This window comes from Myxine glutinosa, chromosome 6 (assembly GCF_964187855.1).
Source record: "Myxine glutinosa chromosome 6, kmMyxGlut1.1, whole genome shotgun sequence".
Taxonomy (NCBI): Eukaryota; Metazoa; Chordata; class Myxini; order Myxiniformes; family Myxinidae; genus Myxine; species Myxine glutinosa.
In genome coordinates this window covers 100,310,107-100,335,450 of record NC_136266.1, presented here as the reverse complement: position 1 = coordinate 100,335,450, position 25,344 = coordinate 100,310,107, and the positions used below count along the sequence as shown (strand labels likewise).

The window sequence follows — 25,344 nt, the reverse complement described above, 5'->3', positions numbered from 1 at the left end:
TAATGATGATGTCATAGGTGCCTCCATTATGACAAGTACAAAACTTCATCCGATCAAAATGAAATTTCTTGAGCATCATCTCGGGATAAATTAGTTTAGATAATGATGACAAAATAGATGATAGTAAACAAATAATGATGACATCATCGGTCACGTGGTTCGGCCGCCATATTTGTCCAAAATGGCCGATAAAAAAAAAGTATATTCCGGCAAGTCCTCGGTCTCTGACCGATTTTTCATTTGTTTGTCTATCTGTTTGTTTGTCCGCACAGAATAAATATGATTTTCTCTGTAATCGTTAGTCCGATTGACAGGAAATTTTCACTATAGGTGTGGCTCCTCCTGTATAATTTTTTTTAATGATAATTATGACGCCATAGGTCACGTGGTATGGGCGCCATCTTGGAAAAACCGAAAAACTTTGCACCTCTATATCTCCGAAAGCGCTGAATAGAAAAAATAGAGACATGGCTCATTGTAAAGAACTCTCCATGGGGAATAACTTATGCTAATGATGATGTCATAGGTGCCTCCATTATGACAAGTACAAAACTTCATCCGATCAAAATGAAATTTCTTGAGCATCATCTAGGGATAAATTGGTGAGAAAAAAAAAGATGACATCATCGGTCATGTGGTTCGGCCGCCATATTTGTTTTAACACAAGAGCCTTAAAAACCACTAAAGACACATCCTGGCAAGGGTCTGCAATCTATGATTGCTCTTTCTTGATACCTCCACCACCAGAGGCGGATGGAGGTAATGTTTTCACCCCTGTCTGTCTGTCTGTCTGTGAACAAGATATCTCAAAAAGTTGTGTACGGATACAGACAAAATTTGGCATAGAGGTAGCGTATGTGACAAGGATTAAATGATTAGATTTTTGTGAAGATGCGGATTCGGATCCGGCTAGTTATTAGTAGAAATGTTTCAAGTGATTCTTCACCATTGGGAGATAGGGCCAAAAACTATATATTGCAGGATATCTCAAAAAGTTGCAGACGGATTTTGACAAAACTTGGTGGAGAGTTTGGGTGTGTGACAACGACGAATTGATTAGATTTTGGTGAAGAGCCGGATCCGGCTAGTAGAATTTTAAGAGTGATACTTCACCATTGAGTGATAGGACTAAAACCGATACATAGCACGATATCTCAAAAAGTTATGGACGGATTTGGACGAAACTTAGTGGACAGGTTGGGTGTGTGACAAGGAAGAATCGATTCTATTTTGGTGAAGATCTGAATATGTATTCGGATACGAGAGTTAATTATTTATTAAGTGATTCTTCAGCATTGAGAGATCGGGCGAAAAGCGATATATAACATGATATTTAAAAAAGTTATGGACGAGTTATGACAAAACTTGGTGGACGAGTTGGTTAGGTGGCAAGAACAAGCCAATTAGATTTTGGTTCAGGTCCGAATCCAGATCCGGTCTATCATTGGGATACAAAACACACTTTTCAGCCTGGTGGAGGTATGCGCTCTACCGAGTGCCGCTCTAGTTATGCTTGTATTTGTATCTGTCTGTCTAGTGTCTTGGGATTCTCCGTATTTGTTGTTGTGTCCCACCTTTCAATAAGCCTGTCATTCCCGAAGATCATATGACATGTGGTGACCCACCATTGCCATCCTTACACCTGCGTCTAACCATTTCAGCTTTTGATAAATCCCTGGGGAGGAAGTAAAATTGGCAACATTTGCTTCAAAAGACCAGCGGGATTAGCATTTCTGACTGGGGGACCGGAAGAAAACATGTAAACCACTCAGCGTGATCCCCTTTCATTTCGGACATTTGTGAAACTGCGCTACAAGACAGCTTCATCACAGCGGGTCAGTGTTAGAAGACCACCGACGTGACAATATTCACATGGAGAGAATCGAGGGTCCTCCTTCCACCCTGTGGGTGAACTATGAATTTTTATTACTGCCATACAACCTTACCAAACACACCCCAAGTACAGCAACCACCAGTTATTCCATCCAGTGGTTCAGAAGTACAGAGAAGTCAAAAACACCAACAGACAAACAAATGGACACACAAACACACACTTCTTGAACCAGCACAATGACCACACCAATCCAACAGTAGCGTTTAACCTAACAGTTAATTGATTTATAATCCATAATCCGATGGCAAAGGTCTTTATTAATACGAGTCGAGCATTACATATACACCTCAAAAGGTTCCTGAAATCATTTTTTAACAATGATTTGTAAATATAACGTTTTGGAGCACACTTTTTCAATGGGGCACCTTTTTTCAATGGAGTGTTTTTCAATAGTGCATTCACAAAAGGAAAGGGCAAGAAAACCTCAAGGCTATTTCTCTGTTCAGGGAGTTCTTATGAGTGAGGTCCTTGTTACAACCCTACAGCTAAAAGGAATAAGAGAACATCAGTCCAGTCAATAGACAAAAGCGACCTCCAAAGCAAAGGATATCATTCTGGATTTGTCTCCTTCGACTGCTGTTGATTGCTGCCTGTATTTAAATGTTCCATCAATCCATTTCCATGTCCTCTCGTTCATTTATTGTGAGCTTTTGTATCAATTGCAGGTGTGTGTGCCTTGACTGTAACCACATGTGTATAGGCCGCAGTGATTAACCCTTTCAACTCCTATTTATTCTCCCTCCTCACCCTCTCCCCTGCCCTTCCTCCTCTCCTCCCTCTCAACTCGATTTAGTAGTGTGTATACAATTAATTTTGATTAAAATGCACCCTCTCCCCATTCGACACCAGCTTCCTCAATCTCTGCTGGGCATGGTTAATTTAAAATGATCATCACCTCTACTATTTCCAGGTAGGGGATTGATTGTCTGGGTAAAATGGTGACTAAGCCTAAACCCTCTGTTCTCTCCCTCATGTTTTATCCTTAGCCCCCCTTTTCTTTCCTTTCCTCCAATGCAAAACAGCATCGCTAGTCCTGTCACATTATTATAGTGCTACTTTTCTCCTCACATTGAACCACCCCCATCCTCCACCCTGGCCATGATGCGTACCTGTGCATTGCTGAGTTCAAGACTGAAATGTAATCGGGTTTTTAGTGAGTGCAGATGCATGGCACTTAATTTCCACCATGTTGCAAACCGGTTTCTTTCCCTCCACTCATGCACTGGAGCCCCTGGCCCAACTGCTCTCATCACCCCTCACCCTTTTCTAACAGTATGGATCTCTAACATTCAAGTGTTTCATTCTAAAATAACATCTCTCCATAGGGGTTGCTGCTGCATCTCCAGACATTATTCACACAGGACGCCCCTGATTCTTCTGTGCCAATCCCTTGTTTGTTTGTTTGTTTGTTTTGTTGTGACAACCCAGAGGCAATGACATTGTGATGTGATTATTACCCTGCGCATGTGAAGCGAAAGGCTGCGTTAACCAATTGTTTCATGTCTGTCTTATCTGCTTATGATTGTCAGGTTATGATCGAGGTACAATTTGTTTAAATTGAATGTTATATTTTTAATATGAATCGGAAGACAAGTTTGACCTTTTACCGTACTTTGTCTCTGAATTCTCTTTGAATGTGCAAAGAGGAGTGAAGATCATTTTTAAGGGGTGAAGCCGCTTCAATACTTGGCTATGTCCATCTGTCCTTAAAAAGTGAAGAACCTTTCGAACCCAACATGTTGAATTCTAAAGGGTTCTAAAGGGTAATTCTAGAGGGTGATTCTAAAGGGTAATTCTAGTGGGTTCTAAAGGGTAATTCTAATGGATTCTAAAGGGTAATTCTAGAGGGTGATTCTAAAGGGTAATTCTAGTGGGTTCTAAAGGGTAATTCTAATGGATTCTAAAGGGTAATTCTGAGGGTTTTGTTCGTTTCTAGGCTTTGCGTATTTCATATTAAAAATGCCAAACTGAACAGCTACCTTCAGACATGGGTACGATTTTTATACTCTGTTTGCCTGCCTGGCAGTCAGACAAAATTGAAAACCATTCCCAGCATAAAACTCACTGTTTTAAGGATGTTATAAAGGACACAAACAACAAGCATGAATAACTAATGTAACGTGTTAGATAGGGGTGAAACGGCGGTAAAACCCGGAATTAATTTATTTATACGCCTTTCAACCTCTTTAAACCTTTATTTGCATTGAGTTATATACTTGACCACTGTAGAACACAAATCGCTTTCATAATACTTCCAATAACCTCCAGGTTAGCAGTACTTGGACATTTATATAGAATGGTTTATATGGGTGGTGTATAAGAATTACAATCCTTAAAATCATCGCTTTATTTTAAATTGAAGCATATAATTGAACACTGTGTGGGGTATTGTGTTCTCTGGACTCTCTAGTTATTTATGTCAAGAGTTCCACATCCCTCGCCCCCACCCCCCCCCCCCTTCCTTCCACATAATTGGCCATGATCTGCGCTGTCCCTTCTAAGCCCCAGGAATATCTATGGCTGTACATTCCTCACTGCATGACCTATTGCCCACCTGATGAGGATTACAATGTGTGTGTGTATATATATATATATACAGTGTATTCAGAAAGTATTCAGACCCCTTCACTTTTTCACATTTTGTTATGTTGCAGCCTTATGCTGAAATCATTTAAATTCATTTTTTCCCTCATCAATCTACACTCAATACCCCATAATGACAAAGAGAAAACAGGATTTTAGAAAGTTTTGCAAATTTATTAAAAAGAAAAAACTGAAATATCACATTTACATAAGTATTCATACCCTTTGCTATGACCCTTGAAATTTAGCTCAGATGCCTCCCATTTCTCTTGATCATCTTTGAGATGTTTCTACACCTTGATTGGAGTCCACCTGTGGTAAATTCAATTGATTGGACATGATTTCGAAAGGCACACACCTGTCTATATGAGGTATCACAGCTGACAATGCATAACAGAGCAACAACCAAGCCATGAGGGCGAAGGAACTGCCTGCAGAGCACATGAAAGCCCGCTTGGGGTTTACATAAAAGCACCTAAAGGACTCTCACACTGTGAGAAACAAGATTCTGTGGGCTTTCATGTGTCTTTCACTGAGGAGAGGCTTCCGTCTGGCCACTCTGCCATAAAGCCCAGATCGGTGGAGTGTTGCAGTGATGGTTGTCCTTCTGGAAGTTTCTGCCATCTCCACACAGGATCTCTGGAGCTCAGCCAGAGTGACCATCGGGTTCTTGGTCACCTCTCTTACCAAGGCCCTTCTCCCCCGATTGCTCAGTTTGGCCGGGCGGCCAGCTCTAGGAAGAGTCCTGGTTGTTCCAAACTTGTTCCATTTAATAATTATGGAGGCCACTGTGCTCTTGGGAACCTTCAATGCAGCAGAGATTTTTTTTGTCGGCTTCCCCAGATCTGTGCCTCGACACAATCCTGTCTCTGAGCACTGCAGGCAGTTCCCTTCGACCTCATGGCTTGGTTTTTGCTCTGATATGCATTGACAGCTGTGAGACCTTACATAGACAGGTGTGTGCCTTTCCAAATCATGTCCAATCAATTGAATTTACCACAGGTGGACTCCTATCAAGGTGAAGTAACATCTCAAAGATGATCAAGAGAAATGGGAGGCACCTGAGCTAAATTTCAAGGGTCATAGCAAAGGGTCTGAATACTTATGTAAATGTGATATTTCATTTTTTTCTTTTTAATAAATTTGCAAAACTTTCTAAAATCCTGTTTTCTCTTTGTCATTATGGGGTATTGAGTGTAGATTGATGAGGGAAAAAATGAATTTAAATGATTTCAGCATAAGGCTGCAACATAACAAAATGTGAAAAAGGTGAAGGGGTCTGAATACTTTCTGAATGCACTGTATATATATATATATATACCCACATACATATATGAATAAACGTTTGGTCGTACAGAATTTTAAAAAAAAATAGCAGAAAAAGGAATAGATTAGACCTCTAATCTTATTAAAAGACAGCCAACATTACCACAATACAGAAAAGGGCAAAAAAACAGATTCTCTCAACTACCACCAGGTTCACTTACAACTATAAGCAAATTCATGTAATGTACATTGCTGCTGACATTTCCTTTTCTCAAATGACCTGACTTCTGACAATTAGTTTGAACTCTGTACTGACCACGACTTTGGAAATGGCACAGCTTCTCTCTCCACAATGGATGTGGGGCCTTCATCGCAAACAAGTGCTCAGAGCTGTGGCTTTGGACATGTGTCGGGCATTCGACACAGGTCTGGCACCTTGCTCCATTTGCCAAGCTTTATGCCCGAAGAATACAAGGCCACTTTCTTTCCTCACTTGCTGGCTTCTTCCACTCATAAAATAGACATGTAGCCCTCGATGGAATCCTCATCTCCTCTCCCAGTAGAGACTGGAGTTGGCCACAACATAACGTGTTGGGCCCATTTCTTGTGTACGTAAATTACCCCTGATGCTTCGGAAACTCCTCTTTTCCCCATGGCAGATGACTACTAATAATACCATACAATATGACATCACACTAAGAAGCTGCCAACAGCACCTTCCTTCTCTGGTGACCTGGAAATGATCAGATGCTAATACTTGGAATGCATCTTTTAAACCTGACAAATCCACCATTCTCTCACTGTGCAGCTGAAAGGGTTGTCAAACTTGCTCTCCTATATATTTCAACAACCGGATACAACTATACAATGACAAATGAGGCTATACAATGTATTTTGTGAGTAGACAAATATTCTCTTAAATGTTTTAAACTAAAGTTAACGCAAACACTTCAGAAGAAGCAAATGTGATTGTAACTCATATACGTACATGAATTTACTCCACCAATTAAAAAAGACAAGCTACACAATACTATTCATACTTGTATGGGAAAAAACAATTTTGTCTGGCATGCCATTACTGTACATTGGAATTTTCTCAACAGATATTTGACCTTTTGTAGACAGGTTATGCACAGACAAAATGTCTCGCTATCTTCTTCAGCATGAAGAATGCTTTGAGTCAAAAGCAAAATCGACTGATTGAAGAAAAAAAACAAAGAAACGATTATTATCCATTGGGATTGGAGTTCAGATATATACCTACCCTGCGTTACAATCACAAGTTTTAGTAGTATCTGTTGAGATGATAAAAACATGGAAAATATGATGCAGAGTGATTATGTTGCCCTTGTAAATTTATAATGTACATAATTTCCATGCAAGCTTTTTTGCCTAAAAGTAGTGAATTTTGGATTGGCCTGTGGTATTCATACCTAAGCACAAGCTTATGCCAGAATCCCAAGTTCAAATGCCATACACAGTATTTTGTTCATTTGTACATTCCAATTGTCCTTCATGTTGAAGTAAACAAAAAATTAATTAATCTATAAGTAACTAACCTTGTCCTACTAGTAATAAATGCACAAACTTCTGCATTAGCTTAGATACTGCATAAAAACTAGATGGTATTCATTGAATACTTACCCTGCGCAGTCAACTTGGTGTGAGCCAACTCTTTTGTTTTTGAACGGTTTTTTATTTGATCCAATATGGCTGCCAGACCACGTGAGCGATGACATCATAAATTAATATTCTCTAATATAAATGTTGCGTAGATCACGCTCAATAAATTTCAAACTGATCAGCCTAAGCATTGTCCCTGTAGAATTATGACGTAATAATTACGACACCAATGACGTCATCGTTAACAACACCTATTCCCTATGCGGAGTTCTTTACAATGAGCCACGTTTCCATTTTTTGCACAGAGCGGTTTTGGAGATATAGAGGTGCGAGGTTTTTCCTAGATGGCGCCTGTACCATGTGACCTATGGCGTCATAATTATCATTAAAATATTCTACAGGAGGAGGCGCCCCTATGGTGAAACTTTCATGTCAATCGGACCAAGAATTGCAGAGAAAAAAAATTCATGCTGATGGAATCAAGCGTTGTACTTTTTGAATTATGATGTCATAGTTAAGGCACCAATGATATCATCATTAACGTATCTTATTCCCCATGCGAAGTACTTGACAACACACCATGATTCAATTTTTTTCCACGCAGCAGTTGTGGAGTTATAGAGGTGCAACCTTTTTCGATTTTTCCAAGATGGCGCCTGTACCACGTGACCTAAGACGTCATAATTCTCATTAAAAAAATTCTACAGGAGGAGTCGCTCCTATGGTTCAAATTTTGTGTCCATCGGACTGACAGTTGCACAGGAAAAAAAAATTCTTACTGATCAGATCAAGCGTTGTACTTGTCGAATTATGACGTCATAATGAAGGCAACGATGACATCATCAACATATCTTATTCCCCATTGGGGAGTAATTGACAATGAGCCTTGTTTCAACTTTTTCCATTGAGCGGTTTGAGAGATATTGAGGTGTAACTTTTTTCCAAGATAACGTCCATACGACATGACCTATGACGTCATAATTATGAATTTAAAAAATTCTACAGGCTCCTATGGTAAAATTTTGTGTCAATCGGACCAACGATTGCTGAGAAAATGATTTTTTTTTTAATGCAGACACGTACATACGCACATCACACGTACGCATCTACGCCACATGTACGCAACCGAATGCCTAACTCTGCTTTTCACTTCGTGAGTGCAGGGTAATAACTTATAGAACAGACTATAAGCATCACAAGGTGTGCAGATATTTGCTTTCTGTTAATGTTCACATTGTACTGTCACAGGAAGTAGCCAATGTGAAAATTACCAATAGTGCTTTGCGTGTACAGAATGAACTGAATGCTAAAGTGAAAATAAGGTGTTGTTTTGCAAGTCCCACCTTACGGCCGGCCTCGTTGTTATGTAGGTTCATTAAGGCACGGCTCGATGATGCACTCTTTCCACGCTCACGTGCATCTACAAATGACTGGGAGAAGGCCACGCCATAAGCAATGTTGTCTGAGCATCCCGACCACTGGAAACCTGTGCACAGTAAAAGTTGACAAGGAGTGAAATATGTGTGGGTTACAAAAAAACCCAAACATTTTGGATCCAATGAACGTCAAATAAAAAACAAAACTGACAATAAAATCATGCCCATATATAATGGTATTTAGAGCCGAATAGTAATAATAATAATAATAATAATTCATTTATTTTGTATAGCGCTTTTCATGAAGCCCAAAGGCGCTTTGACAGAGTGCAAAACATAATGCATAACAAAACATGGAAACAACAATTGCAAAAAGACAAGAATCAATAGGGAAATATTTAAAGCAAAAGGAGGGAGAAGGAGAAGTGATAGTCAGGGGTTAAATGCTGTGGGTTGAATGTTGAATGCAGTGCTGAACAGGTGGGTCTTGAGTGATGTTTTGAATGTGGTGAGTGAGGAGGAGTCTCTGATGGTGTGAGGTAGTGAGTTCCAGAGGGTGGGAGCAGCGATGGAGAAGGCCCTGTCCCCCCAGGATCTGAATTTGGTCCGGATGGGGGGGGGGGGGGTCAGGAGGTTGGTACCAGCAGAGCGGAGGTTGCGGGTGGGAGTGTGTCTGGAGAGGAGGTCAGCCAGGTAGGATGGGGCCAGGTTATGGAGGGCTTTGTAGGTCAAGAGGAGGATTTTGTACTGGATTCTCTGGGAGATGGGGAGCCAGTGAAGCTTGTAAAGGACGGGGGTGATGTGGTCACGGGTCCGGGAATGGGTGAGTAGACGGGCAGCGGAGTTCTGAATGTATTGGAGTTTATTGGTGATTGTTGAGGGTGAACCATAGAGGAGGCTATTGCAATAGTCCAGACGGGAGGTGATGAAGGCGTGGATGAGGGTTTCTGCAGCCGTGGAGGAGAGGGATGAGCGGAGACGGGCGATGTTTTTCAGGTGAAAGAAGGCTGTCTTTGTGATCTGTTTAGTGTATTTGTCGAAGGAGAGGATTTGGTCAAAGATGACGCCAAGATTCCGGATGAGAGGAGAGGTGGATACTGGGATACCGTCGATGTTGAGGGCAACGTTATGGGTGGATTTTGTGAGCGTTTTTGGGCCAATGATGATTATTTCAGATTTATCACAGTTAAGTTTGAGGAAGTTGATTTGAAGCCAGGATTTTATTTCAGAGATGCAGTTTGTCAGGATAGAGTGGGTGTCGGTGGAGACGGACTTGGTGGAGTTGAAAAGCTGGATGTCATCGGCGAAGCAGTGGAATTGGAGACCATGACGGCGGATTAAGTGACCGAGGGGGGACAGGTAAAGGATGAAGAGGAGGGGGCCAAGAACTGAACCTTGGGGGACACCTTGGGGGAGGGGAGCAGTGGGGGATTTGCAGTTATTGATGGAGATGAACTGGCATCTGTCAGAGAGGTATGATTTAATCCAAGAGAGGGCCGTGCCGGTAACGTTAAAGGTGGATTCAAGTCGGGTGAGGAGGATGGTGTGATCGATGGTGTCAAAGGCAGCGCTGAGGTCGAGGAGGACGAGAATGTTGAGGTTGCCAGCGTCAGAGGAGAGGAGAAGGTCGTTGGTGATTTTGAGGAGAGCAGTTTCAGTACTGTGGTTGGAGCGGAATCCGGATTGGAATGTTTCATACAGGTTATTGGCAGAGAGGTGATGTTTGAGTTGAGTGGCTACAGCGCGTTCCAAAACTTTCGACAGAAAGGGTAGGTTGGAGATGGGTCTGAAGTTGTTTAGGGTGTCAGGGTTTAGACCAGGTTTTTTTAGAATGGGGGTAACAGCAGCAATTTTGAGGGATGGTGGGACGATGCCTGTAGACAGGGAGGAGTTTATTGTTGCAATGATAAGTGGAGAGAGAGCAGGAAGGGAGGCCTTGACAAAGCTGGAGGGGATGGGGTCAAGAGTGCAGGTGGCAGTTTTCATTCCTATGAGGAGTTCAGAGAGGTCAGTAGGGGAGACCGGGGAGAATTGAGACAGGGGAAGGCAGGATAAGGGGGGGGGCAGGTGGTTGGAGGGGGAGCGGGTGCGGCAGTGGTCAAGCTGTTGTAGATGTTGTCAATTTTGCGTTGGAAGAAAGAAAGGAAGGAGATGCAGTTGTCTAATGTGAATGACTGGGTGGTGGTGTCCAGGGGGCAGAGGAGTTTGTTTATTGTCGAGAAGAGTGCTTTTGGGTTTCCGGAGCCAGAGTGGATAATTTGAGAGTAGTAGGCGGAGCGGGCGTGGGAGAGGGCATCTTTGTAGTGTTGTAGGTGGTCCTTGTAGGCTTGGGAGTGAACTGTGAGACCTGTTTTATTGCGGAGTCTTTCAAGTTGGCGAGCACGAGTTTTCATCAGGCGGAGTTCAGGGGTAAACCAGGGAGCAGAATGGGTGAAAGAAACTGTTTTGGTTTTTACAGGCGCAAGCTGGTCAAGGCAGGAGGAGAGAGTGTGGTTGTTGTAGTCAGTGAGGTCGGAAGGGGTGTGGTTAAATGATTAAAAGATTTGTTTACTTGAAATGTTTCGAACATTATTATGCTGTATTTATTTCATTTTGCTGTTTATTATACCTCTGCCACAGAAGGTGGACAGAGGCTATGTTTTCATCCCTGTTTGTCTGTTTGTTTGACTGTTTGTCGATCTGTGAGCAGGATATCTCAAAATGTTGTGCATGGATTCAGATGAAACTATGTTGTGGGTGTGTGACAAGGACGAATTGATTCGATTTTGGTGAGGATCCGGATCAGGATCCGGATACTAGAAGTATTTAAGGGATTCTTCACAATAGAGACATCGAGCCAAAAACGATATATAGCACGATATATAAAAATGTTAGTACAAGTTATGAAAAAAACTTGGTGGATGAGTTGGTTAAGTGAGGAGAACAAGCCGATTAGATTTTGGTTCAGGTCTAAATCCAGATCTGACCTATCAGGGGGATGCAAAACGTAAACTGTTCAGCCTGGTGGAGGTATGCTCTCTACCAAGTGCTATTCTTGTTGTTGCTGTTATTGCAAGTGTCAAATATTTGTGCATATTTTATGAATTTCACAAATCATACTCATACTATATACACTCTGAGAAGTGTGTGTTTGTGTGTTTGACTTTTATGGAGTCCTGAACCAATGGATGGAATGAGTAAAAAAAATTGGTGGTTTTCCTCAGAGTGTGCACAGGAAAGTTTAAGGCGGTAAAAAGGTCAAAGTCCCAGGGGTTCAGGGTCGAGGGAGCACGCCAATTCTGTCTATGTAAATGTGCACTCTATCGTGGGAGTGGGAGCAGGTATTAAAAGTCATTCTAAAATAAAACAATTCTGGGAGAATGGGCTCTTTGCTAGTTCTTTAACTATCTGTTCGGGTATTGGAAGAGTGTGAGGTTAGTGCTTGTATGCTTAAGAATTGATACAGAACATATTGGTTATGAATCTAGCAGGATAGCCTTGAAGTATGCACACTCGCCTCCGAGCTGTCCAGCCTGGGTTCAAATCTCGGTCCAACTATAAACGGTCATAACTGGTTGCCCCAGAACTGAAAACGGGCTTATGGGAGCAATGAGGGCTAATGTGGATGGGTTTTTGCAGGCCCAAAGCGAGAAGCTGGAGAAAGACAGGTAGGCCTACCTGATAACGAGGTGCGACTGCCTGGAGGAGCAGGGGGAGTTTGCCAAGTACATGGCCGCACGCATGGGGTCATCGTCGTTGGTGGGGAGTCATCGTCGAGAAAGGTAGGGAATTCCTGAGTAGAGGCTCCTTCCTGTGGGGTGTTTGCATGTGTGTGTGTGTGTGTGTGTGTGTGTGTGTGTGTGTGTGTGTGTGTGTGTGTGTGCACAGGTGAGTGGAGTGAGTGTAAGCAGTGTGGGAATTACGGTTAGGGTTGAGCAAAAGGTGTAAGGAGAAACGATGCCAGCCAGAGTAAAAACTGATCATAGGCATTGGCCTGGGCTCTTCAGAAGCTGAGAAGCAAAGGTGGTGATCAGCACAGATGTCTGCAACTACTCTGACCTTGGCAGTTGCCAAGGAGATAGGGTGGGCACAGGTGTATGTGACTATAGGTGGGCACAGGTGACTCCACCAGGCCCAAGAGCATTGGAGAAAATAAGATGGCTGGTGTGTGTGTGACTATGTAGGCTACTAGAACCTTTGAAGAAAGGAGGAAAGAGTGCACAGCCGCATCCGACCCAGGCCCCACCAAGTAGCCAAGGCCAAGAGCGACGACAGGACCGAGTGATCCAGTGGAGGCCCATAGCAACATTAAGGTTAGAGGTGACAGTAGTTAACAGCAGTGATGTACTAGTATGTGTTGGAGAGTAGCGGTGGACAAAAGACTGATGTAAACAAAATTGTGTGGGAAAATTGGAATTTTAGAAAGGCTTAGGAAATCACAGAAAAATATTACATTTTCATAAAGCTTTAGAAACTGTAATAAGAATGAATTGTCTATAATTTGGATAGCTTAATGAGTGAATTGGTTATTATTTGGATGCATTAGGGTGCCTTTCTGCCTCTCCCTTTTCTTCCTCCAGCAGAACTAGGGATGAACGGAGACGGGAAAATTTTAGTTGAGTAGAATGGTGTAAAGGGTGAGGATTCGGGTTAGGTTTGTTCCTATTTTTCCCCACCTGTGGAATCAACTTCCAATTCCTCTTCAATCTCAAACTTCCCTCCAACTCTTCAAGACAGCTGTTCACCAACATTTTTTGATCATTGCCAATCCAAAACCACAATCTTTTCTACCCTTGTTAACCCCTCCCTCACCTGAATCCACCCATTAGTTCCTCCATCTTAAACACCTCCCCTCATCCTTTCACCTCTCAACCACACTTCATCCTCCCCCACTTTTCATTCCACATCTGAAACGTCACCAATTACCTTATTAGCTCAGTACAATGGACCCGAATTAGCCCGTTAACTCAGTACAAAGGATCACCCAGCGTGTGCAAATCACCGTGAAATGAAATCGACTTTTCTTTTCTTTCTTGCAAAACACCACAATTAAACACATGAAAGACGATCAGTTGTCGTCATCTTGTAAGGCAGTTCCTGCGGACAACAAACAACAACTGCTTGCTAGGGGGTGTGTCCCTACAACGATATGGCCAGGCAGAGATCAATGAGAAGGCGACATGGCCGGGAATACGACCAAATGACAGCAGTCGTTCTCACACCCCGTCGGGGGGGGTTGTAAAAGAGCAGATCGGCTTAACCTCAATGTGATTAATGTGGAAACCAATGGATAATGTTTGTGACATTGAAAGCCTGAACAAGGGAAGTACCGAACAAGAGATCATGCTCCCTTGAATCATTTTATTCCTTATGGTGTCCATCAACCAAGCTCTCAATGTGTGCATTCAAGCTTCTCCAGGGTAAAACGCCACCCTTAACTGTACCTTTGGTGTTCAACCAGAACAGATCGGCAAGCGCTCTCATCCACCAAGCGCTCTCGCCCACCAAGCACTCTCGTCCACCAAGAGCTCTCGCCCACCAAGAGCTTTCCCCCACCAAGAGCTCTCGCCCACCAAGAGCTCTCGCCCACCAAGCGCTCTCGCCCACCAAGCGCTCTCGCCCACCAAGCGCTCTCGCCCACTAAGCGCTCTCGCCCACCAAGCGCACTCGTCCACAAAGCGCTCTCGTTCAGAAAGCGCTCTCGCCCACCAAGCGCTCTCGTCCACCAAGCGCTCTCGTCCACCAAGCGCTCTCGTCCACCAAGCGCTCTCGCCCACCAAGCGCTCTCGTCCACCAAGCGCTCTCGCCCACCAAGCGCTCTCGCCCACCAATACCTCTCGCCCACCAAGCGCTCTCGTCCACCAAGCGCTCTCGTCCACCAAGCGCTCTCGTCCACCAAGCGCTCTCGTCCACCAAGCGCTCTCGTCCACCAAGCGCTCCCGTCCACCAAGCGCTCTCGTCCACCAAGCGCTCCCGTCCACCAAGTGCTCCCGTCCACCAAGCGCTCTCGTCCACCAAATGCCCTCGTCCACCAAATGCTCTCATTCACCATAAGCCCTCGTCCACCAAGCGCCCTCGTACATTAAGCGCTCTCGCCCACCAAGCACTCTTGTCCACCAAGCCCTTTCGTCCACCAAGCGCTCTCGTCCACCAAGTGCTCTTGTCCATCAAGCGCTCTCGTCCACCAAGAGCTCTCGTCCACCAAGTGCTCTCGTCCACCAAGCGCTCTCATCCACCAAACGCCCTTCTTCACCATGAGCTCTCTTCCACCAAGCTCTCCTTACCATGAGTCTTTTGGCCAAGCCTGTGCTGACATCTGCTTATTCGGACCACGATAACCGCCAGAGGGGAGCTAGTACACCACAATCGGCACAAGTCTGCATGAGCCTGCACGGGCATGCTGTGAAGCTGTGAGGGGCTGCCCAAACCTCTGCACTGCCTATCTGGACCACGAGAGCCACAGCCATTCCTGTTTGGATTCACACTAGCCCACCTGTCTGTGTACGATGAACTAGGAGCCATACCACGCCCCACCCTGCCTCTAATCTACTCCTCTTTCTAAATCTACACTCCTGAGTGATTGATGCTGCATGTCAAATGTTGTTTGTCCTGAGTTACGTCAGAATGTACAAGTGGGCTTTGTAAGCATTAAGGATACTTAATTTTATTTTGTGCCTTTACTTGTGATCTTTTGCTTGAGATACTTGCTTGTGATTATAAATGCGTCCTGAATAAATTTTGCCTTGCTGTGCTTTGTAAATAAATGTACTTGCTTTTGAACAGTTAAACGTTCCAACCTGCTTGCCGTTGGCCTTTTCTTCATTGGTCCGACTTAGTGTGTAAGCATAGTTAGACGGGAAATTCCGCCCCACTTATTGGCTCTGTAATTATCCAACGACCATCCATGGATCACTCTACCATACATAATAAATAGATGGGTGGCCGTTGAGGGTACAGTCCCCAATTGGGATCACCAAACCACGGATAAGTTAACGCGCTTATAAAGGAGCGAGAACCATGCTCGGTTTGGTGGTTTCAATCGGCGTCCGTGGATGTCTAGCAACCTGCCGGATCACGGAGTTATCCATGACTGGTGGCCTCAGGTCCGGAGGTCGGGGTGAAGGTCTGAGAAACCCCTTGTAGTAACCCCGAACCATAACAATATTTATTAATATTATATATACTAGAATATAAGACCGACGGAAATACCAATCTTTGCTGCGATTGCTAATCTATGGGGGGGGGGGGGGGCGGGGGGGGGAAGGATTCCTGGGAGATCCTGCTCTCCTTGCAGGCATCACGTGTCGGCATTTGCAGTTTTGACATGCGTGTCCATGTACCCATAAAAAAATGTTTTGGGATCACAAACGCGGGGTGGGGGATCACAAACACTCCCGGGAGTTACCCGAATCCACCGTAGTTGGATTCATTGAAATCTGTTAATCCGTTCTCAAGTTATAACACGACAAACAGACAAACAGACAGATAGACACGGCTCCTTTTATAATACAGATATTTAAGACAAGCTGTTTGTGAAAATATGTGAAAATATTTACAAGATGCAGTACATGTGTTTTTAAAGAAAAATGAACATTCGTTCAAACCATTCGGTACTAAAGTACTAAGCCTGTATGTGAGCTGTTTTCCCCTGAGCTTTGTGGATTCTTTTGTTCCCTGAAAGAACGCAAACCCACAAACAGCCATACCATATGTGGAGTGTCCAGACTGGTTAAATGTAAAGAAACTAGCTTGGGAATATCACTGCTATTTACTCACACTCACCTTGGTGCTGGCTCGCTTGGGTTAAAATCTTGGCACAGCTAAAACCTGTCATCCTGGTCTCCAGGAATGTCATCCTGGAGGGGCAATTCCTTAATGTGTGCCATGCATTGGATGGACCCTTAACCGGGCATCCCGTCTGCCAGCATTGGTATTTGGGCATTGAAGATCCCACGGTGCCCTTTGCGAAGAGTCGGCGAGTTATCGGTGGCACCCTGGCTGAATTCCAAATTACAGGTCCAACCTACAGGGGGCGATGCATTGCGCCCACAGCAAATATGTTATCCACAGTCATGTGCTGCACACGAAAGAAGAAAAATACTGCTGTGTACGTGATCATTTAAGTGTTTGAGAAAATGACATTCAAGCTATAGACCAGTCTCGCCAATGTAAAGCTTCGCAACAATCTTTACATTGGTGACAGCCCTGCTCGTGAAGCACCAATCCGACAGTATACGAGTACAGTTGGGTCAGACTAGACAGCTAAAGGTAAGTGCTCCCCTCTGCAACATCCTGGCAGACCGTCTCCCCATTCGCTGTGGTTCATTAGTAGCTCACTTTCACAGGATCTGCCATCAACTCCATATCAGTGATTTGTCAAGCTAACGGTGCTTGTTGTGTTTTGCCATTCATTTTGCTACTCCACAACTAAATGTCGATGGTAATTACCCTCGCCAGAGGAGAGGGTATTGCATTTGAGTCCGTTTGTCTGTTTGTTACTTGCCGGAATAGATTCCGGTAGAGACAAGTGACCTTGAAAGGTCAAACTCAAGGTCAAAAATTGTATTTTTTTTTTACTAATAACTCTGTCAAACATTATCCGATTCCCTTCTAACCAACACCAAAATGTTCATTATTCAATTCCCGAAAAATAACACGTGGCATAAAATGGTCAGAAATGCTTAGTTTTAATTGTTTTTTGGGGGGTCAAAGGTCAGGGGGCCAAGTTTTCATTGAAAATATATTTCAAACCACTATAACTCTGAAAGGACAAGAGATATGCATACACTTACTCAGTTACCTTCCATTGCTTAGCGTATATACATGTGTAGATTTCCCACCATTTTGATCCAAAATGGCCGATAAAAAAGTACATTCCGGCAAGTCCTCGGTCTCTGACCGATTTTTCATCTGTTTGTCTGTTTGTCCGCATAGAATAAATAAAATTTTCTCTGCAACCGTTTGTCCGATTGACAGGAAATTTTCACCATAGGTGCAACTCCACCTGTAGATTTTTTAATCTTACTCAGTTACCTTCCATTGCTTAGCGTATATACATGTGTAGATTTCCCACCATTTTGATCCAAAATGGCCGATAAAAAAGTACATTCCGGCAAGTCCTCGGTCTCTGACCGATTTTTCATCTGTTTGTCTGTTTGTCCGCACAGAATAAATATAATTTTCTCTGCAACCATTTGTCCGATTGACAGGAAATTTTCACCATAGGTGCAACTCCACCTGTAGATTTTAAAATAATTATGACGTCATATGTCACGTGGTTTGGCCGCCATCTTGGAAAAAACGAAAAACTTTGCACCTCTATATCTCCGAAAGAGCTGAATTCAAAAAATTGAGACATGGCTCATTGTAAAGAACTCTCCATTGGGAATAAAATATGTTAATGATGATGTCATAGGTGCCTCCATTATGACGTCATAATTCGACAAGTACAGAACTTCATCCTATCAAGATGAAATTTATTGAGCGTCATGCAGACATAACTTGGTGGAGAAAGAAAATAATGATAACGTCATCTCATCAGTCACGTGGTTCGGCCGCCATCTTGGAAAAACTAAAAAGCTTTGCATCTCTATATCTCCGAAAATGCTGAATAGAAAAAGATTGAGACGGCTCATTGTAAAGAACTCTCCATGTGGAATAAGATCTGTGAATGATGATGTCATAGGTGCCTCCATTATGACGTCATAATTTGACAAGTACAAAACGTCATCCGATGAAGATGAAATTTATTGAGCATAATCTAGGAATAAATTAGTGAAGAAAAAATAACAATGCTGACGTCATCGATCACGTGGTTCGGCCGCCATATTTGTTTTAACACAAAGGCCTTAAAAACCACTGAAAACACATCCTGGTGAGGGTTTGCAATCTCTGCTCTTTTTCTTGTTATATATATTTTTTGTTTTACATATCTTGCATCAGAATATCAACAAAAATGTTCTCGCTCAGTTTCAGTACTTGATTTTCAGTCAGAGAAATTTCAAACGACAAAGTTTAAAAATATAGGCTATGAAGAAGGGAAATATCGAAAGTGCTCGCTGTAATCCAGACTATATTACAAACTACTTCGGAGAATGTCATAGAAGTCGGTTAGCAACATTCTCATCTCACCTAGTTCTTTCGGCCGTCGGCTTGCAGACTTGTTCTCCAACAGGTGGAATCAGACACAACTGATATTTGTTCCGGTTCCAGTAGAGGGCATTGCAAGGAACATCGTCCTTCAGAGGGAGGGGTCTTAATGGAATTGTGGTATTCTTGACTGCATCCTGGGTATCATCTATGGCTACAAATCCTGCTAATGGGTACCTACAAATCTGCAATGTATGTAAATTTCATATAATGAGACGACTAAGTTTTCAATTGGCAAGTTTTTGTGAAGCGCAATTGAAAATTCGGTAAATGGGTTCATAAGATATTTTGACAAACTAACTTCAATGGGCCTTATGCAAAGATGTGCAAAAACTTCACAGAAGTCGGTATGGGTCCTCTTAATGCACGTTTGATTGGTTGCGACAGCAGAACATATTGATCGTTTCAGCCCTAAATACAGCCTGAAAAAATGTATTTCTTTATTTATTTATAACTTCTTTGATGAATCTGTCATAACTTAACTTACCATCTGGGCTGCTGCCGCGCACTGTGCGGTCACACCCACATTTCTCCAATTCTCCACTGCTGCAACCGCGTGTCACCGCATGTGCCACACCTGCTGACGCAATGGCGTACACAAATGCTCCTTCCCGGGTTCCTGCAAATGTACGCACCGAGTACATATCTGTGTCGCACCGAGTACATATCTGCGTCGTGTGCCCAAATTTGATTTACGAGGGTTTAACCGGGTAGCACAGACCCCATGATGATTCCCATAATTCTGACATGCCCCAAGATACGTAGATTGCTCGTCAGTGTCTTGTGGATGAACCTGTGGGATCCTAATGAATTTAAGGCAAAATGAAATATGACAAAAATGCATAATCATGTGCGCGAGAGTGTACTTGTACATCAACGAAGTGCTTGTGGTGTATATTTCCATTGGATGTCATGATATAATTCATATTTATGTCGCTCTTGACCGAAGGTGATTTTGACTACCTGCGAGATCAGGTGTTTACCCTCAATATATGAAGGTGCTCAAGAAATATCCCTCAGAGTGCCACTGACCGACTGAAGCACTCACCCTGGTTTACGAGGCGGCCAAAGACGTGCGGCCCGCGATGCGTGGTGCTGCAATTCCAGCGCCGTTGCCGAAATTGGTGTTGGCACTCTGCGATGGCCAACCCCGCGCCCCGCCGCACCGACTCCATCACCTCTCCATGTCTCTTACATAGCTGGAGCTGGCGTGACGTGATTCCGACGAGCTGTTCGCATCCCGCCGCCTCCACATGCACCGAGGCGAGCGACGACAGGCGAGAGAGTGCGCTGTGCGGGCAAAGAGAGGGGAGTCAAAGGTCACCTCACGTTCATAAGTTGGCAAATTGGACCGGTGCTCCAACTGACACAACATTGGCATACTTTGGGATGCAACCTCCTGACTGCAAAGCACCATTCCAACAGGTGGGGATTGAACCCCAAACTAGACGGTTCAAAGGTAAGCGTGCTACCTCTGGACCTTCCTGTTGGACTGTATCCGGATTATACCACAAAGGTGACTATTTTGGTGTCAGTAAGATGAACACCTCTTGGGAAGTCAAAACCCATTCCCACACCTGGGTCATTCGGTCCTGCCTTCAGTGGGTCTCTGCGAAACGTCCAATGCGCTCACAAGTCGCACATTTACCCTGAGCACCTTCACTTTGCATGCAACATTGACATGCAGGGACAAGGCCTCGTCATGGCACAGCGAGTGGCGACAGGATTAGCTAAACAGCCAGCGGACATGCATGTGCCGGTTTACTGCACAATACGTTTTTACCCTGCGCTCGCGAAGCGAAAAGCGAGGTTAAGCATTCATGTGCGTTCGTGTGCCGTGTGACGTACGTGTCTGCATTTTAAAAATGCATTTTCTCAGCAACCGTTGGTCCGATTGACATGAAATTTTCACCATAGGAGGGCCTCCTCCTGTAGAATATTTTAGTGATAATGATGACGTCATAGGTCACGTGGTACAGGCGCCATCTTGGAAAAAACCGAAAAACGTTGCACCTCTATATCTCCAAAACCGCTCAATGGAAAAAATTTAAACGTGGCTCATTGTAAATAACTCCATATGGGGCATAGGTGTTGTTAACGATGACGTCATTGGTGCCATAATTATGACGACACACTTAGTCTGATCAGTTTGAAATGTCTTGAGCGTGATCTACGCAACAATTATATTAGAGAATATAAATGTATGATGTCATCGCTCACGTGGTCTGGCAGCCATATTGGATCAAAGAAAAAAAAATGTTCAAAAACAGAAGAGTTGGCTCAGAACAAGTTGACTGCGCAGGGTAAGTATTCTATGAATACCATCTAGTTAATCAAGCGATCGTCATTGAAAATACCATAGGTTTCGGAAGCACCACATCGCCGGCCATAGTTGAGACTTCGCTTCAACTCAGATGCATTTTTATAAACGAGAAATAAAGAAGTTCTTAACGGAAATGGGGCTTGTCGAGGCTTCTCAATCGTATCAAATTCTATAGGTATGGTATGTACGGTATGGTATGCACCACCATCTATAGGTATGTACGTGTCACATCAATCTGCGATTATATTATAGAAAAATCGAACATCTTTAATCCCGATATTCTAATCCAGCCCACGAATGGACAATCAAGAAATTTGATACTTAAACCGCCGTTTACGAGATAAACCACCACGTGGAGCAAGTTGTTGTTGCCTGGTCAGGTGTGTGGGCCACCAAGTTTTAAGGTAATGCAAGTTTTACCATAAAGGTAATGCAAGTTTTACCACTTTATCGTGCGGATATTTCCTATTTCCGTTCGTTGGAGTCTTTCATGTTTTACCTCAGAGTGGTTATTTTACTGTACTATGAAGTACTTGTTTTACTGTAAGTGTACTCGCTCCACCGTGTAATAGTTTGCGTGCCGCAGCGTGTGTGCATTTTAACATGTACATGACCGTTTTACCACAGTTGGTTATAGGTACACGCGTTTTACTGTGCGGCCTTGTTTTTAACGGGGACGAATGGTTGCGCATCCGAGGAAGCGAGTGATACCGTAAGCAAATGTTTCTGACGTGCATCGAGCTAAACTCAAGGCGACTTACACCTCCTGATTGAACGCATAATGGACAAGGACGAGTGTTTGAACGTGTGAGGGGTTGTAACTGAGGACCGGCTTCCCCATGCAGTTTAAACGACTGCACACAAACAAACAAACAAACAAAACGGGAAAGAATCTGGGACGTGTGCACGGAAGGGTGCGCAGCGTGGATTGTGCTGTCGAGGAGCACGCGGTGCGGATTATGGTGTGTAGAGGAGTGTGCACCGTGAATGGTTCTGTGCAAGGGAGTGTGTGGTGCAGATTGTGGTGCATAGAGGAATGTGTGGTGCAGATTGTGGTGCGTAGAGGAGTGCGTGGTGCAGATTGTGGTGCGTAGAGGAGTGCGTGGTGCAGGTTGTGGTGCATAGAGGAGTGCGTGGTGCAGGTTGTGGTGCGTAGAGGAGTGCATAGTGAAGGTTGTGGTGCGTAGAGGAGTGCGTGGTGCAGGTTCTGGTGCGTAGAGGAGTGTGTGGTGTAGATTGCGGTGCGGAAAGAAGTGTATGGTGCAGATTGTGGTGCGTAGAGGAGGATGTGGTGCAGATTGTGGTGCATAAAGTGCGTGGTGCAGATTGCGATGTGTAGAGGACTGTGTGGTGCACGGTGCAGATTGTGGTGCGTATAAGAGTGTGTGGTGCAGGTTGTGGTGCGTAGAGGAGTGCACGGTGCAGGTTGTGGTGCGTAGAGGTGTGTGTGGTGTAGATTGCGGTGCGGAAAGAAGTGTGTGGTGCAGATTGTGGTGCGTAGAGGAGGATGTGGTACAGATTGTGGTGCATAGAGTGCGTGTTGCAGATTGTGGTGCATAGAGGAGTGCGTGGTGCAGATTGTGGTGCATAAAGTGCGTGGTGCAGATTGCGATGTGTAGAGGACTGTGTGGTGCACGGTGCAGATTGTGGTGCGTATAAGTGTGTGGTGCAGGTTGTGGTGCGTAGAGGAGTGCGTGGTGCAGGTTGTGGTGCGTATAGGAGTGCGTGGTGCAGGTTGTGGTGCGTAGAGGAGTGCGTGGTGCAGGTTGTGGTGCATAGAGGAGTGCGTGGTGCAGGTTGTGGTGCGTAGAAGAGTGCATAGTGAAGGTTGTGGTGCGTAGAGGAGTGCGTGGTGCAGGTTGTGGTGCGTAGAGGAGTGCGTGGGGCAGATTGTGGTGCGTGGTGCAGATTGTGGTGTGTAGAGGAGTGTGCGTTTTGTATAATACGGCGTATAACTCCCTTATACTATAACTATAAGGGAGTGCTGGGTACGTGGTGCGGAGCATTTGGTGAATGAACAGGTGCACGTTGTGGTACTGCACGGATTATGCTATGGTGTGCCGCAGTGCGTAAATTGAAGTAAATATTCTCCTGCAAAAGACCGAATCTAATATATTAACACAAGAATTGCCTTAAGTGTCTCCGACAAAGATCTTCAATGTGAACCTGCCTGGAGCTCGATGCAGAACTGAATGTACAAAATGACTTCACAGACAAACAGGTCGCTCGCAATGGACGACCGTGACAGTTGAACTTGAAGCAAAAGCAGATTGCGACACGGACGGGCGGAGCACGACGGAAACACGGATTCGTGCGAGTCGATGGTCGTGAACTCACAGCCAGTTACTTGGAGTCACCGCAGCCGCCGTCAGGAGCAAAAGCAGCGTCGTCGCGGCCCTAGAGTCCTCCATGACTGTGCGCAGGGTTCACCGTGACCACGGCGGGAAAATGGGTTTCAGAGCCTTCTTTGGTTTCGCTCTCTCACTTCGGCGCTCTTTCTAATCCGCAGCGCTCTCAGCACCCCCCCCCCCCCCAAGCACCGCCCCTCAGCAAGGTCCGACCCCCGACCTTTTCTAAAATGTAAATGTTCGATTTCTGACAAACTTCCTGCAGCCGGACGATGTCCCACAGGTCGTGGTCTGGCGTTTACTGAGGGAACATGTAAAGTGCTGAGGAAATAACGCGGAATGTACCACAGAAACGATTAAAAATAGCGCTATGAAATATTTCGTTAAAGGGCGAAGAAGATTAATAACGTATTTAGAGGACGGTGAAAATTTACAAAAATAATTATACAAACGACTTCAAAGCAAACTTTGCTTCTTCAGACGTTTCAGGATTCGAAAGAGAGCGAAACGGCGTCCCGCTTGTCTGCAGCAGCTCGAGCGCCACTTGCGCCGATAATAATTAAATAGATGAACCGGGGAGGCGATGGACGGGGCCTGGGCGTGGCTTAAGCGGGGCGATGGGCGTGGCCTAAGCGGGGCGACGCGCTCCAACCAGGAATTATGAACGTCGCTGGAGGCACACACGGGTTCCAGCACGCTCCTGGTCCTGGTTCACCTTCTTTACATATCCCATTTCACACTCCATCCGCCCACCTTGCGATCTTTGAATTTACAGCAACCTTCCAGCTCTCAGGACCGACAGCTCTCAGGACCCCCCACAACTGTTACAACGACCTCCCCACAAGGCCATATATAAACATACATAAGCTATCAAATGGCTTATTGGTCATCCCTCTTTTCTGAGCCTTTCTTGTCTACTTGGTTGCCTCCGGTATACGTATTCGTTCCGTCTTATTAAACACTTATAGTTGAAGGAGGTTACATGGCAGGAATACCTGCAAAAAGCATGTACAAATCAAAATTCACTGCTTGCAAAAGTATTCAGCCCCTTAAGTCAGTACTTGGTGAGTACCTTTTGCAGCATTGACTGTATGAGTCTTTTTGGGTAGATCTACCAGCTTTGCACAGTGAGATGGTGAAATCTTTGCCCATTTCTCACGTGAAAATTGCTCTAGTTCTGCCAAGTTTGATGGGGATCATCAATAGACTCGTCTCGTCAATAGATCTTCAAGTCTCGGCATAAATGTTCAATTGGGTTCAAGTCAGGTCTCTGACTGTGCCACTCAAGAACATTTATTTTCATCTTATTCAGCCACTCCAGTATGGCTTTAGCTTTATGCTTCGGTCAATGTCCTGCTGAAATGTGAATCTCCTACCCAGTTTCAGATTCATGGCTGACTCGAGCACGTTTTCATCAAGGACTTCCCTGTACTTTGTGCCGTCCATTGTCCCTTCTACCTTCACAAGCTTGCCAGTCTCTGCTGATAAAAAGCAGCTCCATAACATGATGCTGCCATCACCATGCTTAAAGTATGGATGGTGTTGACTGGGTGAGGTGCAATGTTTGGCCTGCGCCAGACATAACGCTTTGAATTTAGACCAAAAAGTTCAATTTTTGTCTCGTTTGACCACAAACACCTTTCTCTACATGTCTGCAGTATCATCAAGATGCTTTTTCGCAAACTCCACATGAGCTTTGAGATGCCTCTTTTTCAGCAATGGCTTCTTTCTTGCCACCTGTCTCCATAGCTTTGTGAAGGGAATGGGATATTGTTGATTGATCAACACTGACTCCCATCTCGG

General features: G+C 44.4%; 1 protein-coding gene across 1 annotated transcript in view; it reads right to left on the bottom strand.

Moving 5' to 3' along the window:
- Positions 1-24,095, bottom strand: part of WNT4 (Wnt family member 4) — a 41,870-nt gene extending 17,775 nt beyond the window's left edge. Inside the window, exons 1-4 of the mRNA XM_068120678.2 lie at positions 23,531-24,095; positions 19,919-20,160; positions 19,358-19,489; positions 8,710-8,852 (exon numbers count right to left, since the gene is read on the bottom strand). Coding sequence (XP_067976779.1) covers positions 8,710-8,852; positions 19,358-19,489; positions 19,919-20,160; positions 23,531-23,604 — 591 coding nt within the window. The 5' untranslated portion in view covers positions 23,605-24,095. The remainder of the gene's footprint in view (positions 1-8,709; positions 8,853-19,357; positions 19,490-19,918; positions 20,161-23,530) is intronic.
- Between the last annotated feature and the right edge of the window lie 1,249 nt (positions 24,096-25,344).